The sequence below is a fragment of the Camponotus vicinus genome, unplaced genomic scaffold (assembly GCF_025532165.1).
Source record: "Camponotus vicinus isolate PSW18456_S1 unplaced genomic scaffold, iyCamVici1.0 SCAF_14, whole genome shotgun sequence".
NCBI classification, from domain to species: Eukaryota; Metazoa; Arthropoda; class Insecta; order Hymenoptera; family Formicidae; genus Camponotus; species Camponotus vicinus.
Window position 1 is genome coordinate 3,200,679 of NW_028141950.1, and position 18,475 is coordinate 3,219,153.

General features: G+C 26.6%; 2 protein-coding genes across 2 annotated transcripts in view; one reads left to right on the forward strand and one right to left on the reverse strand.

The window, feature by feature from the left end:
- Positions 1-18,475, reverse strand: part of LOC145964967 (sex-lethal homolog) — a 92,262-nt gene that overhangs the window by 48,075 nt on the left and 25,712 nt on the right. The window lies entirely within an intron of this gene.
- Positions 1,947-16,509, forward strand: LOC145965575 (uncharacterized). The gene is made up of 25 exons (XM_083089248.1): positions 1,947-2,575; positions 3,494-3,787; positions 4,076-4,185; positions 4,422-4,512; positions 4,983-5,168; positions 5,419-5,512; positions 6,002-6,104; positions 6,303-6,399; positions 6,608-6,714; positions 6,791-6,859; positions 7,154-7,322; positions 7,526-7,705; positions 7,770-7,935; positions 10,639-10,820; positions 11,128-11,237; positions 11,463-11,553; positions 13,210-13,395; positions 13,620-13,713; positions 14,188-14,290; positions 14,496-14,592; positions 14,770-14,876; positions 14,971-15,039; positions 15,319-15,487; positions 15,699-15,878; positions 15,942-16,509. The coding sequence occupies exons 2-25, from the start codon at positions 3,634-3,636 to the stop codon at positions 16,100-16,102; spliced, it is 3,075 nt and encodes a 1,024-aa protein (XP_082945374.1). The 5' UTR covers positions 1,947-2,575; positions 3,494-3,633; the 3' UTR covers positions 16,103-16,509.

Genomic DNA, 18,475 nt, shown 5'->3' on the forward strand with positions numbered 1-18,475 from the left:
AATATTTTACTAGATATTTTATGGTTTATGTAAAATTAAGAAATTATTTCAAGCCTCATAACTCGAAAAGTACTCAATGAAGAAATACTTTATTATAGTGTTTTGGAAAGCTCTCGAGGCAAGCTATAAGAATATGTAAAAGTATAAAGGGTGACCCATTTAAAAAGTTGGAAGTGACTTTCACATGACCTTTAAACGACTTTTCAAGGTAAAACCAATGACATCATCTTATGGCCCCCTTAAAACCATACAACTTTTGTTCAAAACATTCTCATCGAAACCGCCATGGTTTGGAATTACTTCGATGTCTCAAGTTAAATGGGACTCCCTGTATATATATACAGGGTGACCCATTTTAACTTAGGCAGCCAAATAACTCGAAAAATAAGCAAGATAGAGAAAAATGTTTTAGACAAAAGTTGTATGGTTTCGAGGGGGCCATAAGATGGTATCATTGGTTTGACCTTGAAGAGTCATTTGAAGGTCACGTGAAGGTCACTTCAATTTTTTTAAATGGAACATCCTATATATTTTTGTACATTCTTGTAGCTCATCTCGAGAGCTTTCCAAAACACTATAATTAAGTACATTTTCGTTAAGTACTTTTTGAGTTATGAGGCTTGAAATAATTTCTTAATTTTACATAAACCGTAAAATATCTTGTAAAATATTCATTTTTCGATTACCTTATCTTAATAGTTTTATGTACAAAATAATGAGAGGAATCAATTGGTGTAAAGAAAACACATAGTTGTTTCGAAGAAAAAATATGTAATTTGCAATTAACAATTCCATATTTTTTCTTAAAAACAACTATGTGTTTTCTTTACACCAATTGATTCCTCTCATTATTTTGTACATAAAAGTATTAAGGTAAGATAATCGAAAAATGAATATTTTACAAGATATTTTACGGTTTATGTAAAATTAAGAAATTATTTCAAGCATCATAACTCAAAAAGTACTTAACGGAAAGGTACTTAATTATAGTGTTTTGGAAAGCTCTCGAAATAAGCTACAAGAATGTACAAAAATATATAGGGTATTCCATTTAAAAAAATTGAAGTGACCTTCACGTGACCTTCAAATGACTCTTCAAGGTCAAACCAATGATACCATCTTATGGCCCCCTCGAAACCATACAACTTTTGTCTAAAACATTTTTCTCTATCTTGCTTATTTTTCGAGTTATTTGGCTGCCTAAGTTAAAATGGGTCACCCTGTATATATATATATATATATATATATATATATATAAATCGCGATTGTAACAGCAGATTAGCCAGAATATTAATGTGCAATATATAAACATTCATTATACAAAACTTTTTATGTAAAAAATATTTTATTAAAGGGAAGTTTTTTCGTATAAAAATAATTTAAATTTTATAATAAAGAGTTTAGTTGTATATTCTTTTATTCAGCCAATTCAACGGAAAGCCATTTTTCATTAAGTTAGTCCGGAATTCTTTCGCCGAGTGGAAATAAAAAAATTATATATAATATATAATATATAAATTTCTTCTTTTATTAACATTTTTTCTTATTAACATTCTTTTATTAATATTCTTTCATTTAAAATGTTTTATCTGATAAAGTGATTCAATATATGATATTTTATGTTTTATTTTACTTCTTTTAAATTAATTCTTATATTATTTTTATGATACCTGTTTCTCATATTTTATTAGTTTCGCATCTATATCCATATTATGTAATCTTATTATATTTTAATATTTCAAAAACATGTTAAATCAAAAGAATAAAGTTTTATAGTGCTTGTATCTCTTTGTTTATTTTTAATAGAGGCAATTTCTAAAATTCATAACATTATTTTTATAGACAAAAAAGCACTACGCAATAAAGTATACACTTCAACAACATTCTCTTGCATAACAATTTTTTTTAATAATTCTTTTATCGACTATATCTTACTTTATTATTATGTTACTTTCAACGTCAACCTTTTTTATAATCTTTTTTTAATGATATATATCTTCAAAAGAATAGACTTTTATAATATCAAAGGTTATCAAAATCGAACGTGATCACACTTGTGCTCCTTATGAATATAATCTCTCTCGAAGTAGAACGTGATTTTGAGAACTATAAATGCGATAATAAGTACCTTTAAATACTATTAAAATTAAAATATAATGCAAAAAATAAAATGTTTTCCCTGATATATCATGTCGATTTTGAAAAAGATTCATATTAAACGAAAATAATCGCTATTTTAAATCAATATAATTTAAACTTTGAATATCGAGTCAGATTTTTGTAGAAATTTATTTTTTCATAAAAAGAGCGTCACAATCATTTTTATTTTTTTTATATAAATACAACAAAAAATATGTTACTGAGTTTTTAATCAAATGGCATTATTTAAACGTCCACCTCCTAAGAAAACTGATTATTAATACGGCTTTGAATTAAGAGGGTATAAATACAGGCCTCAGACTTTTATAATCAGTTCATGCAGAGATTTGCACTGACTTATATATCTGCTTGAAAAGATTTGCAATTGAATTTAAATCATTTGGGTTTCGATTGATCATCGCATCGTATCTATCAGGTATTCTTTATAATACTTGTATAAAATAAAATTTTATAACGTTCTATTGTAAAATTACAAAGCTTAATACAATTTATTTCAAACACCATAAATTATTTGAGTATTATAATTTTATTGAATTATTATAATATGTTATAATATTTCATATTAATAACTTATTTAATGTACATTATATTAATTTTACAGACATGTTTTATGCAATGATTAGATATACAAAACCGACAAGCGATATTTAGATAAGTAAAAAAAAACAAACGCTTTTAAGCGATCAAGAAAATTATACAATTTATTTATTATATGTGTGAAACATATTATTAGGTTAACAATTTTAAAAGAAAGCAGAAAAAAATGTTCAAAATAATTCTTTGTTTATGACAGAATTTGCAAATTAAATAGCTTCGGTTTATTACAAAGTAACTCTCATCATTATATATCAATAAAAAAATATATTTATTTTATTTGCATATATTGATTTTACTTGCATATTTGTACAGTAATGAACTGAAATTGTGCATTATGATATGATCGCTTATAAATTCCTTACATTTCTTTACAGTTAAAAAATAAATAAAATTATAACACTGCTAAAAACAATTTATATTAATTATTTGACATAATAGATGTAAAAATAACACTCGCGCTAATTGTCATACTATTAAATAAAATTGAGATTTTGCAATAGAATTTCACGAAATTTTATATTATACAATAAATAGAGAAACAATTACAAACAATGGATGATTAAAAAATTTTTTTACTTCATTGACTAATTTAGCACATAAATAATTTTTTCCCTTTACCATGAATAAACTTATCATATTTTTTACAGCTCGTTAAAATTATTAACTACAAAAAATATACGATTAATGCAGATTAGAATGATCGTTTTCTCTATTTCATATATCTTTCTCTGTTTAGGATATCAAAGTAATTGTCAATTTTATTGACAATCAAATATCATTTACTTTGTGACATGTGCGATTCAAGATTAAAAAAGTAATAAACAGAAGAAAGTTAAACTCAAATAAACGACCAAGAACATCAGAACGAAAGAAATAATGTTCATTACTATATTGATATTATCCATGTTTATTTTATTGATTTATAATTATTACGTGCATTATGAAAGAAACAATCGACTCCTTAATCTTATACCGGGACCATCGGGCTTTCCAATTATTGGCAATGCGCTCCAATGCTATGTGTCAGTAGGTAAATACAAAATTTCTAATATATTTACATTAATTACACAAGTAAAAATTCATGAATCATTTATTCTGGAACACATATTTATCAAAATTATTACATGTAGATTACTTATCTGAGCATTTCTCTTTGCAATAACAATTTGCAATCCATTATTCTTATCTTTATTATTATTTATTCTTACCTTTATTATTTATTTGTTTTTAAAGTATTTGAATAAAGGTACATCAATATTGAAAATTAATCGTATAAAGAAATTTTTGCGTGTATTGATATTTATAATATAATTTTCAGAGGAACTATGGAAGCTGCTCTGTACATTATCTAATGAATATTATCCCATTTTTAAATTCGGATTTTTCTTTGTGTATGGAGTGTGTATCAGTCATCCGGATGATTTAGAGGTAATAAAAGAAATTCAATATTTTATACACATTACGATTGAATTAGATTTAAGTGTTTTGCAATTGGCAAAAAGATTTTTGTAAATAAAAAACGTTTTTTAAAAAAAATGAGATAAAGCGACACTCCATCGAGATCAGATTAAATTAAAGAAATACAATTAATAAATTATTAGTATATCTAGGATTAAATGATATAATAAATACATAATACTTTTTTCTATTTCTGGTGATTTCAGACGATTCTAAGCAGCACTAAGCACATCGAGAAAGGTCGTTTGTATAACGTATTACATCCCTGGTTAAACACAGGTCTTCTCACTAGCAAAGGTAATAACATAATAACGTTAATATATAAGTATATACTTTTCTATTAAATGATAAATTTATACAACCTTCTTGTTGTGAAAATTAATAAATTTAGAAGTAAATTGCAAGTGAGATGTTGAGGGATAATTTCGCCGTGATGCATGTATTCTCAAATAAAAGTAATAGAGAGATATTTTAGTTAAACACCATCACTAATAAATTATCATTAATATAATAGACTTATTAATTCAATTAAATTTATTTCTATTTGCTAATTTATAAACATTTAATTACAAAATGCAATTCCTCTTACCGTAAAAATTCTATGGAAAAAGGTTTATAAAAGAATATTGTAGATACAAGAAAAATAAATATAAAATAATAATGTGTTATTTGAGAATTGTTCAATAAACATTAAACTAAGAGTGCCAATAATCTTATACAATATTGTCTGTATTTTATGGCAAAATTTTACGTTATCTTGTTTATAGGAGTTAAGTGGCAAACGCGGCGAAAGATATTAACACCTACATTTCATTTTAATATATTGAATCAATTTGTCGATATCTTAATCAAAGAGGGCGATTGCATGACAAAATCTTTAAAAGATGTCGGAACACCGGTTGTAAAGGATTTATCATCCTTTATTAGTGAACATACGTTAAACGCGATATGCGGTAAGGGCTCTTATTGTATATTACATACAGGATAGAATTTCATTTTAGATTATAGCTTAAAATAAGAATAGAATTTGTTCTCCTATACGAAGTATCTCTCAATTCTAGAAATAAAGATATATAATATCCGATTTTTATTATATATATATATATATATATATATATATATATTTAAAGCTATTTAGAAAATATTCAGTTGTGAATAATTTTCGATCATTTCACTTTTCTTATATAATAAGTAAATTTGTAGAAACTGCCATGGGCGTCTCTCTGCAAAAACTTGGCGAGTTCCAAAAGCAGTATCGAAATGCGATTCACGAAATAGTTGAAGTGATGCTTTATAGGTAATTCATGGATACAGTATATAATTATGTGATATATCTATGATCCTCTAACTTATAATTATAATACATCTATATATTTGGAAGAAAAATTAATGAATAATCATGTAAAGATAGACTTCGTAAAGACGTCACTTAGTTTCACACGTCGGCAATTTGCAATCAAAATCTATTATATGTGTACCACTAAATGTTTCATTATAAAATTGTTTGTAATATTTAAAATGTTAAACATATCAGATTAAAAATTAAAAGAAAAATGAATCGTGTGCAAAATTTGTAAACAAATTATCTTTGATCAAAGAATCTATAGCTAAAATAAAATAAAGTGTTTTTAAAAATTTTATTTTTTTCGTAATATAGGTTTAAATTTTTTATATATCCTTTACAATCTATAATTATTTAAAAATTACTCTGAATTTATAGTTTTAAATAACGCTTTTCCAAAATAATGTTATTGAAATTATATACTATTATTGAATTTTGATTTAGAACATTAAGGCCTTGGTTGTATAACGATTTATTATTCTCATTGTCATCACAAGGAAGAAAGCAAAAGAAAGTCTTGAAAATATTGCATGGATTCACGGAAAAAGTACGTCATAAAGCATATTTTGAATCTTACAACATTTTTATGTAAAATAAATCTCATAATCTTTGTAGGATTACGTTATTAATCATAAATATTAGTAATAAATAATAATATTATGCTATAAATTCTCTATGATATAGTACAATGTACATTGCCGTTTAATACAAATCATTTTAAAAATTAAATATTGTACTCGTATAGATTATCATGGAAAGAAAACTTTATCACAAACGCACTGACAACAGATACTTAAAAAACCTTGAAAGTATCAAAGACACAGACGTCGAAATGTCTGGAAGTATGTAAGAGATCAGAGCTTCTAATTTAAGTTTGATTGTGCAATCTAATATTATAAATTATGTAATTAGACGTAACAGTGCAACATATGTGTTTGCTGTAAAATTAAATCATTATTATTTGCGATAAAGTTTAAATTTTAAACGAGAATAATGTTATATAATTAACGCGGCAAGCAAACGTAAAATTGTTATTACTATGCTTTCTAGTTAAAAAAAAGCGGTTAGCCATGTTGGACCTTTTAATAGCGGCGTCTCAAGAAAATTCTTTAACTGATTTGGACATCAGAGAAGAAGTTGATACTTTTATGTTGGCAGTATGTATCTGTAATTTTTTTAATTTTTTGGACATATCTAAGTACGTATAACAATATGATATGCGTATAATTATAGGGTCATGATACTACAGCGGCAGGTATAATGTTTACTTTACTACTATTAGCTGAGCACAGAGATATCCAGGTATTTATTTCTCTCAATATATTGTAATACATATGATTATTTAAATTATGATTTTTAATCAATTTTTATACAGATATCAGATTATTGCGATATATGTTTTTCTTATACATACATACATATATATATATATATATATATATATATATATATATATATATATATATATACTCCAAAGAGATTAAAACATATCTAAACTAAATGTACATATTGTATTATGTCTTATTAAAAATTTATTTATATCTATGAATACACATAGAAACCACAAAAAAATATGTTTTAATTATTATGATACAGGAGCGAGTGAGGATTGAAATCGATAATGTGATGCAAGAGAACGAAGGAAAACTTAACATGAGTTCATTGCAAAATTTATCATATTTAGAAAGATGTATAAAAGAAGCGTTACGTTTGTATCCTAACGTGTTTTTCATATTACGAAACCCTAGGGAAGATGTAAAATTACGTAATTATTTAATTAGTCACTTTTTTGTTGTATATATTTTTGAACATATTACATATAATACATATAATACGACGTATATTATTGAATGTAAAATCATTAATTAGTATTTTAAGAATACAATATATTATATTTTATTTTTCTCAACAAATTCTTATTTTCGTAAATTTTAGTATTTTTTAATCTTATAATATGCTTTTTTTCAGAATCATATATCGTACCCTCTGGAACGATCTTATATCTTAATATTTACGGAGTTCACAGAGATCTCAATTTTTGGCCAAATCCAGAAGTATTTGATCCGGATAGATTCTTGCCCGAAAGGATAAAAAATCGTCATCCTTATTCTTATATACCATTCAGCGCAGGACCCAGAAATTGCATAGGTGAATTGATCGTGAATACTATTTTTTCTCGTGTTGATTATTTTTAATAAATTTCGCATTGTAGGTCAACGGTTCGGTCTGCTGGAGATGAAAGCTCTAATAGCTCCTTTAGTGTATAATTTTTACTTGGAACCCATTGATTATTTAAAAGATATTCGATTAAAGTTTGATATTATACTTCGTCCTTCTCATCCGGTTCATCTTAGATTCATCCCGATCAAATGCAAATAGTCATTTAAAACTAACGTTAATACCGTATGAACATAAGAAGTTGCAATCAAATGAATATAAGAAGTTGTATCTTGTTCATGTAGTAAAGACATTTTACTTGCGAACAAAAATTAAGCTGAGTCTAATATAAGTTATTGAAATTAGGAAAATACCGAAAAAAAAAGTATATATATATATATATGTATATATATCAGAAAAATAAAATTAATTGAGGTGCAACAAAATTTCATGATAATTATCATATAGTTATAGCTATAGTTATAATCTATTTTAATTATAGTTATAGCTATAGTTATAGGTATATTATAATTAAAGTCTGTATAATCGCGATTGTAACAGCAGATTAGCCAAAATATTAATGTGCAATATATAAACATTTATTATACAAAACTTTTTTATGTAAAAAATATTTTATTATAGGGAAGTTTTTTCGTACAAAAATAATTTAAACTTTATAATAAAGGGTTTAGTTGTATATTCTTTTATTCAACCAATTCAACGGAAAGCCATTTTTCATTAAGTTAGTCCGGAATTCTTTCGCCGAGTGGAAATAAAAAAATTATATATAATATATAATATATAAATTTCTTCTTTTATTAACATTTTTTTCTTATTAACATTCTTTTATTAATATTCTTTCATTTAAAATGTTTTATCTGATAAAGTGATTCAATATATGATATTTTATGTTTTATTTTACTTCTTTTAAATTAATTCTTATATTATTTTTATGATACCTGTTTCTCATATTTTATTAGTTTCGCATCTATATCCATATTATGTAATCTTATTATATTTTAATATTTCAAAAACATGTTAAATCAAAAGAATAAAGTTTTATAGTGCTTGTATCTCTTTGTTTATTTTTAATAGAGGCAATTTCTAAAATTCATAACATTATTTTTATAGACAAAAAAGCACTACGCAATAAAGTATACACTTCAACAACATTCTCTTGCATAACAATTTTTTTTAATAATTCTTTTATCGACTATATCTTACTTTATTATTATGTTACTTTCAACGTCAACCTTTTTTATAATCTTTTTTTAATGATATATATCTTCAAAAGAATAGACTTTTATAATATCAAAGGTTATCAAAATCGAACGTGATCACACTTGTGCTCCTTATGAATATAATCTCTCTCGAAGTAGAACGTGATTTTGAGAACCATAAATGCGATAATAAGTACCTTTAAATACTATTAAAATTAAAATATAATGCAAAAAATAAAATGTTTTCCCTGATATATCATGTCGATTTTGAAAAAGATTCATATTAAACGAAAATAATCGCTATTTTAAATCAATATAATTTAAACTTTGAATATCGAGTCAGATTTTTGTAGAAATTCATTTTTCTATAAAAATGGCTTGACAAACATTTTTATTTCTTTCATATAAATATGAAAAAAAACGTCATGTAGTCTTTAATCAAAGTGGCATTATTCAACCGTTTGCGTCTTAAGAAAGCTGATTACGTCTTTGAATTAAGAGGCTATAAATACAGGCCTCAGACTCTTATTATCAGTTCATGCAAAGATTTGCACTGGCATATATCTGCTTCATGAGATTTGCAATTCCATTTAAATTATTTGAGTTGTGTTCGTGAGTCGATTGATCATCGTATCAAAGTATCTATCAGGTAATCTTTATAATATTTGCATAAAATAAAATTTTATAATGTTCTATTGCAAAATTCCAATGTTTAATACAATTTTTTTCAAACTATAAGCTGTTTGATTGCTATAATTTTAGTAAATTATTATAACATGTTATAATATTTCTCATATTATTATCTTATTAAATGTACAATATATTAATCTTGCAGACATGTTTGATGCAATAATTAGATATACAAAATCGATAAACAATATTTAGATAAGTAAAAAAAACAAACGTTTTTAAGAAATCAAGAAAATATATAATTTATTTATTATATGTGTGAATATTATTAAGATAACAATTTTGGAAGAAAGCAGAAAAAAATTTTCAAAATAATTCTTTGTTTATGATAGAATTTGCTAATTAAATAGCTCCGATTTATTACAAAGTCACTCTCGCATCATTACATATCAATATAAAAGTATATTTATTGATTTAAGATACTTGCGTATTTGTAAGTACAGTAATGAACTGTAATTGTGATTATGATATGATCGCTTATGAATTCTTTACATTTCTTTACAGTTAAAGAATAAATGACAAAATTATGACACTGTTAAAAACAATTTATATTAATTGTTTGATATAAAGATGTAAGAATAACACTAGCGTAAATTGTAATACTATTAAATACAATTAAGATTTTGCAATAGAATTTTACGAAATTTTATGTTATACAATAAAAAAAAAATAGAGAAACATTTGCAAACAATGGTTGATTAAAAAATTTTTACTTGATTGACTAATTTAATACATAAATAATGTTTTTTTCCCTTTACCCGGAATAAACTTATCATATTTTTTACAGCTCATTAAAATTATTAACTACAAAAAATATACGATTAATGCAGATTAGAATGATCGTTATTTATATTCTCTCTATTTCAGTATCTTTCTTTGTTTAGGATTATTTAGGATATCAAGGTAATTGTTTAATTGTCAATTTTATTGAACAAATATCATTTATTTTGTGACATGTGTGATCCAAGATTAAAAAAGGAATAAACGGAAGAAAGTTAAACTCAATTAAACGATCAACAACATCAAAACGGAAGAAACGATGTTCATTACTATATTGGTATTATTTATATTTATTTTATTGATATATAATTATTATTACGTGCATTATGGAAGAAACGCTCGACTCCTTAATCTTATACCGGGACCATCGGGCTTTCCGATTATTGGCAATGCGCTCCAAAGCATAGTGTCAGAAGGTAAATACAAAATTTCTAATCTATTTATATTAATTGATCTATCATTTGCATAAATAAAAATTCATGAATCATTTATTCTGGAACACATATTTATCAAAATTATTACATGTAGATTACTTATCTGAGCATTTCTCTTTGCAATAACAACTTGCAATCGATTATACTTATCTTTATTATTATTTATTCTTATATTTATTGTTATTTATTTGTTTTCAATATATTTGGATAAAGATGCATTAATATTGAAAATTAAACCCATCAAAACATTTTTGTGTGTATTGATATTTATAATATAGGTAATTTTTAGAGAAACTATGGAAGCTCTTCTGTACATTACCTAATGAATATGGTCCCATTGTTAAATTCGGGGGTTTCTTTGTATATGGAGTGTTAATCAGTCATCCAGATGATTTAGAGGTAATAAACGAAATTCAATACTTTATACACATTACGAATGAATTAGATTTAAGTGCAATTCATAAAAAGATTTTTGTTGATAAAAAATGTTTCTTAAAAAAATGAAGAGACAAATCGACACTCCATCGAGATTCGATTAAATTAGAGAAATACAATTAATAAATTATTAGTATATCTAGAATTTAATAATAGATAATATATACTTCTTTCTATTTCTGGTTTCAGACGATTCTAAGCAGCACTAAACACATCGAGAAAGGTCGTGTGTATAACTTATTACATCCCTGGTTAAACACAGGTCTCCTCACTAGCACAGGTAATAACATAATGATGTTAATATGTAAGCATTGACATCTGAATAGATAGACGGAGCCTTTTGAGAGGGGTAACTGATAAATGCAGTAAGGGGGGAGTGCATGAACTTCGGTTAATTCCGTCAACGTTCGACTATATTCGGCACAATTTGACATTACATGACGATTCCATTGACATCATCGATTCTCAACTAGATTTTCACAGAAATGTTTAAAAAGTATTTATTTAGAGAAAATCGCTAACGCCGCTAAATATAAAAATAATATGAAAATATATAATAATATTAAATAATATATAAAATATACATATACACGGAGAAAATTTTATATCAAAGATTACTATAATGTGGTAGTAGCTGCGGACCATCAAGAATTTATAAGCTTAAATTGCTATAGTCACAGAAAATTGTATATTATTTATTGTGTCCGTTCAATAATGAATGAAATATTATTAATTATAAGTAAAATTAATAAGAAAAGCAAAAAAGAAGGAAAAAAGTAATAAAAGAAAGAATAAAAAATACATTTATCGAAGTTGAGATTTAGTATTATAATGTTTTACAATAATACATAATAAAGATTACAATTTAGCACCTACGAATTTTTACTATGGCAAATAATGAAACATGTTATGTAAGTGTTAGTTTAAAATTTTACTATGTTGTATTGTAATTTATTCTATAAAGTCATGATGGTCCACCGATCATACAAAAAATAGTAAAATGTGATATAAAATTGTATTACATATTAATATAAAATTTTCTCCGTGTATATATATAATATTATGTATATATATTATTTAATAAGTAAATAAATAAAGAAATAAATATATATATTATATATTAAACAATATTAAATATATATAAATTTAAAAATAATATAATAAATATAAAAATAATATGACATTAGTCACAACACAACTTCGCACAATACATGTGAGCTGAACTTTGATGTCAATGATTGGAGTCGAATTATTAACCGATCATTATCGGGAATAACCGAATTCAACCGAAGTTCATAGAGTCCTCCCTTACCGCGAATATCAAAGCCCCCCTCGTCCTAATCGATAGCTAATGCTCCGTCTATCTATTCAGATGTCAATGTATGTAAGTATATACTTTTCTATTACAATTTGTTATCGACCTATCTCTATCGCAAAAGAACCAAATAAAATGTTACAATTAGTTTTGAATATTATTTCAAATGATAAATTTATACAACTTCTTTGTTGTAAAAACTAATATTTAAAAGAACACTGCAGGTAAGATATTGAGGGATAATTTCGCCGTGATACATGCATTCTCAAATAAATAGAAGTAATAGAGAGATATTTTAGTTAAATAACCTAACACTATCACTAATAGATTATATCATTAGTATAATAGACTTATTAATTAAGTTTAATATATTTCTATTTGCCAATTTACTTAATTTTGTTAATTACAAAATAATTAAATTTATACTTGTAATTCCTCTTACCGTAAAAATTTCATGAGAAAAAGGTTTATAAAAGAATATTGTAGATACAAGAAAAATAAATGTAAAATAATAATGTGTTATGAATTGTTCAATAAACATTAAACTAAGAGAGACAATAATCTTATATAATATTGCCTGTATTTTTTAAAAAATTTTGCGTTTTCTTCTTTTCGTTATAGGAGTTAAGTGGCAAACGCGGCGAAAGATATTAACACCTACATTCCATTTTAATATATTGAATCAATTTGTTGATATCTTGATCAAAGAGGGCGATTATATGACAAAATCTTTAAAAGATGTCGGGGCACCGGTTGTAAAGGATTTATCAACCTTTATTAGTGAACATACGTTAAACGCGATATGCGGTAAGAGCTCTTATTGTATATTATGTACAGGAAAGAATGTCATTCTAGATTATAGCTTAAAATAAGAATAGAATATTGTTCTCAATACGAAGTATCTCTCAATTCTATAAATAAAGATACATAATATCCGATTTTTATTATTTAAAGCTATTTACAAATTATTCAGTTGTGAATAATTTTTGATCATTTCACTTTTCGGTCTTATATAATAAGTGCATTTACAGAAACTACCATGGGCGTCTCTCTGCAAAAACTTGGCAAGTTCCAAAAGCAGTATCGAAATGCGATTCACGAAATAATTAAATTGATAATTTATAGGTAATTCATGGATATAGTATATAATTATGTGAAGTAGCTATGATCTTCTAACTTATGATTATGATACATTTACATATTTTGAAAAATAGATTATTGAATAATCATGTAAAGATGGACTTAGTCACTTCGTTTCACGCGTCGGCAATTTGCAATCAAAATCTATTATCACTAAATGTTTCATTACAAAATTGTTTGTAATCTTTAAAATGTTAAAATATCAAAATAAAAATTAAGAGAAAAATTAATTGTGTGCATAATTTCTAAACAAATTATCTTTGATCAAAGAATCTATAGCTAAAATAAAATAAAGTGTTTTTAGAAAATTTTATTTTTTTCGTAATATAGTTTTAAATTTTTTATATATCCTTTACAATCTATAATGATTTAAAAATTACTCTGAATTTATAGTTTTAAATAACGCTTTTACAAAATAATGTTCTTGAAATTATATACTATTATTGAATTTTGATTTAGAACATTAAGGCCTTGGTTGTATAACGATTTATTATTCTCATTGTCACCACAAGGAAGAAAGCAAAAGAAAGTCTTGAAAATATTGCATGGATTTACGGAAAAAGTACGTTGTAACTCATATTTTAAATCTTATAACACTTTTTTATGTAAAATAACAATAAATCTCATAATCTTTGTAAGATTACGTTATTATCATAAATATTAATAACAAATAGTAATATTACGCTATAAATATCTATGATATAGTACAATGTATTATTACTGTTTAATACAAATCATTTTAAAAATTAAATATTGTACTCGTATAGATTATCATGGAAAGAAAACTTTATCACAAACGCACTGATAACCGATACTTAAAAAACTTCGAAGGTATCAAAGAGACAGATGTCGAAATGTCTGGAAGTATGTAAGAGATTAAAGCTTCAAATTTAAGTTTGACTGTGCAATCTAATATTATATAAATTATGTAATTATGTAAATCATTATTTGCGATAAAGTTTGAATTTTAAACAGGAATAATGTTATATAATTAACGCGACATGCAAAAGTGAAATTGTTATCACTATGCTTTATTTCTAGTTAAAAAAAAGCGTTTAGCCATGTTGGACCTTTTAATAGCGGCATCTCAAGAAAATTCTTTAACTGATTTGGACATCAGAGAGGAAGTCGATACTTTTATGTTCGAAGTATGTATAATTTTTTTTACTTTTTTTAAATTTTTTAATTTTTTGGATATGATATCTAAGTACGAATAACAATATGATATGCATATAATTACAGGGTCATGATACTACAGCGGCAGGTATAATGTTTACTTTACTACTATTAGCTGAACACAAAGATATCCAGGTACTTATTTCTCGCAATATATTACAATATACGTATATAATTATTTAAATTATGATTTTTATTCAAAATAATACAGATATCAGATTATTGCGATATGTTTTTCCTATATATATATGTATATATATATGTATATATATATATGGTATATAGATATATATATACCAAACATATCTAAACTAAATGTAAATATTCTATTTTGTTTTATTAAGGATTTATTCATATCTATGAACACACATAGAAACCACAAAAAATATGTTTTACTTATTATCAATGATACAGGAGCGCGTGAGGATTGAAGTCGATAATGTAATGCAAGAGAACGAAGGAAAGCTTGACATGAAATGCTTGCAAAAGTTATCGTATTTAGAAAGATGTTTGAAAGAAGCGTTACGTTTGTATCCCAGCGTGTTTTTCATATTCCGAAAGCCTGGGGAAGATGTAAAATTACGTAATTATTTATCACTTTAATTAATCACTTTTTTTGTATATATTTTTGAACATGTTACATATAACACATATAATACGGCGTGTATGTTATTGAATGTAAAATAATTAATTAGTATTTTAAGAATACAATATTATATTTTATTTTTCTCAAAAAATTCTTATTTTCGTACTAACTTTGGTACTTTTTAATTTAATAATATGCTCGTTTTCAGAATCATATATCGTACCCGCTGGATCACTCTTATGTCTTAATATCTACGGAGTTCACAGAGATCCCAATTTTTGGCCGAATCCAGAAGTATTTGATCCGGATAGATTCTTGCCCGAGAGGATACAAACTCGTCATCCTTATTGTTATATACCATTCAGTGCAGGGCCGAGAAATTGCATAGGTAAATTAACCGCAATTTTGTTTGCCTTCATGTCGATCGCTTTTAATAAATTTCGTATTGTAGGGCAACGATTTGGTCTGCTGGAGTTAAAATCACTAATAGCTCCTTTAGTGCATAATTTTTACTTGGAACCCATTACGTATTTAAAAGATATCCAATTCAAGATTGATTTAGTAATTCGTCCTTCTCATCCAGTTCATATTAAATTCATTCCAATCAGATGAAAACGGCTGTTTAATTAACATGGATATATACTACATGAAGAGGTTTCTGCGTCTTGTCTAACGAAGCAATGAAAACATTTTATTTGCGAACAAAAATTTAACTGGATCTAATATAAGTTGTTAATAAATAAAATATTAAGAAAATATCTTGTGCATATATATATATATATATATATATATATATATATATATATATAAATGAGGTCAATTAAGCTGTAATAAAATTTTATTATATTTTATAGTTTCTATAATCGCGATTGAACAGCAGATTAGCTTCCAGAATATTAATGTACAATATAAACATTTATATACAAAACTTTTTTATATAAAAGATATTTAAATACAGGAGGCTTAAGTTTTAATATAAGGTTTTTCCACACAAATATAATTCAGATCTTATAATGAGAGATGCAGTTGTATATTTCTTTTATTATCGTACTATATGAGACTACAATATTGGAAAAAATTTTATCAACGCTTTTTTGTTATGGCGCAATTGAATATGAATAAAATTTTGCGAAATATATTCCTATAAAATTTTTATCGACAATTCTAGGATATTTTACTTGTTTTGATAAAATCTTTTTTTAAAGATTCATATTTTTAAGAAAAAATATTACTATCTCTTCATGTTACTATTTATTATAAAATAACACATTTTGATAAGAAATATACATTTTGATATAAAAATTTTGCAGAGCAATTTTGTCTTTTGATATAAATGAAGTCTGAGAAGGATATATTTCTTTTTCAATTCCTTTAATTAATGGGAGGTACAATTAATATAATTGTTTAATAATCTAAATTTAAATAGTAAATAAACGGAGTAACTTTCTGTTGAATATTTTTGTAGAAAATTCTTAAGACGATCAGAGTTGCGTCAGAAATGCGTCACTATGTATATAGCTTCAATGGCCCCGGAGGTCATAGTAGATCCGTTGCTTCGTGCCTTCGTGTGCGAAGCATATCGCGTATTGTACCCCGTATGAGTCATCGGGGGAGCGGTTTCTCAAGTGCAACGCGGGCGCGACACGTGTTGCACGTACCTGAGAGACCCGTGAAAGGGTCCGCTGTGAGGTCTCCCTGTCGCATCGTCGACGAACAGCTGTTCCCATAAATATCCCCACGTCCCTTTTTCTTTTGCCGCGTTCTCGTCTCTCTTATTTCTTTACCCTGAGAAGCCAGCCACCCTTCGTGTATCGGGTCCCTCGTCTTCTGAACGTAGGTTTTCCTCGCAAGAACTCTGCGTCGTTTGTAACATCTAATTTACAATATTCAAGGGAGAAGAACGTTGAAATCTTTTCCGATTTCTTCTCGGATAAAGACGCGAATTTTTTCTAAATGCTAATTTCTTATTAAAATTTATACGCATTGTTTTTCGCAATGAGCTTGATGCCAATCGGAAGATTCGGGAATAATTTTTATAAAAATTGAATTCTGCGAAAAACAGATCGGATTTAAATACTGTACGAGATCTCGAGAATTTATAAATATATATTCAGGAATAAGAATTATATTGAAGATTTCAGATCTAGAGAAAGAGGCCGACGTTTCGGGCCCGATTTCAAGTATGCGCGGGGGCCTAATTCGAAAGCATGCGCGACCGGCACGGTCTGGTCTCGCCCGGAATTATTCATCGTAGACAGGAAATGCAAATTCCATCATGTCCCCTCGTGTCGTAGGACAGTGCTCTTTGACCCTGCTACGATCCCTTCTATGGATGACAGCTCTCACCTTTACGAAAATTTTATCTCTGACATAGTTTCCGCTTTGTATATATATGTCTTACGATAAACAATCCATATGATAGTGTAATATAATATATACATATTTTCATGTAATTTTTATACATTAATTTTTTATATTAAATATTTAACATAAAAAATACCTTCCTTTTTCGCTCGCTTAAATAAGAAAACGCTTACTTAAATAAGAAAATTGTTAATTTCGCTCGGTTGCAATTTTTCTTGCGAGTTTTACAGTGGGTAATTCACAGAATTAAAAGAAAATTCCGGCGTGTCCTCTTGCTAGGGGTCCCATAGAATTCCCGGCTGCGCCCATGGGCACCACGTGTGTTCACTCGGTTTCTTTCTCTCTCCTTTTTTTTCATGCCCACCCGGCGGTGGCGGTATCCTCCCCGCATACGCGCTCCGCAAATCTGCTCGTCCAGTCGCCCTCAGGATGCCGTATACGGCGGTCGTCGTCGTTGTCGGTTCGCGCGCAAAACTCGTGTCGGAAAATTCTGGTCGCGGTTCGTTATTGTTATTGGAAAAAAGATCGCACGCAATCGACGTTTCCCGCGAGTATCGCGCCGGACGGAAACGAGTATCTTCCTTCCGCGGGAGGATGCATGCGTCATATACCGGGTGTCGC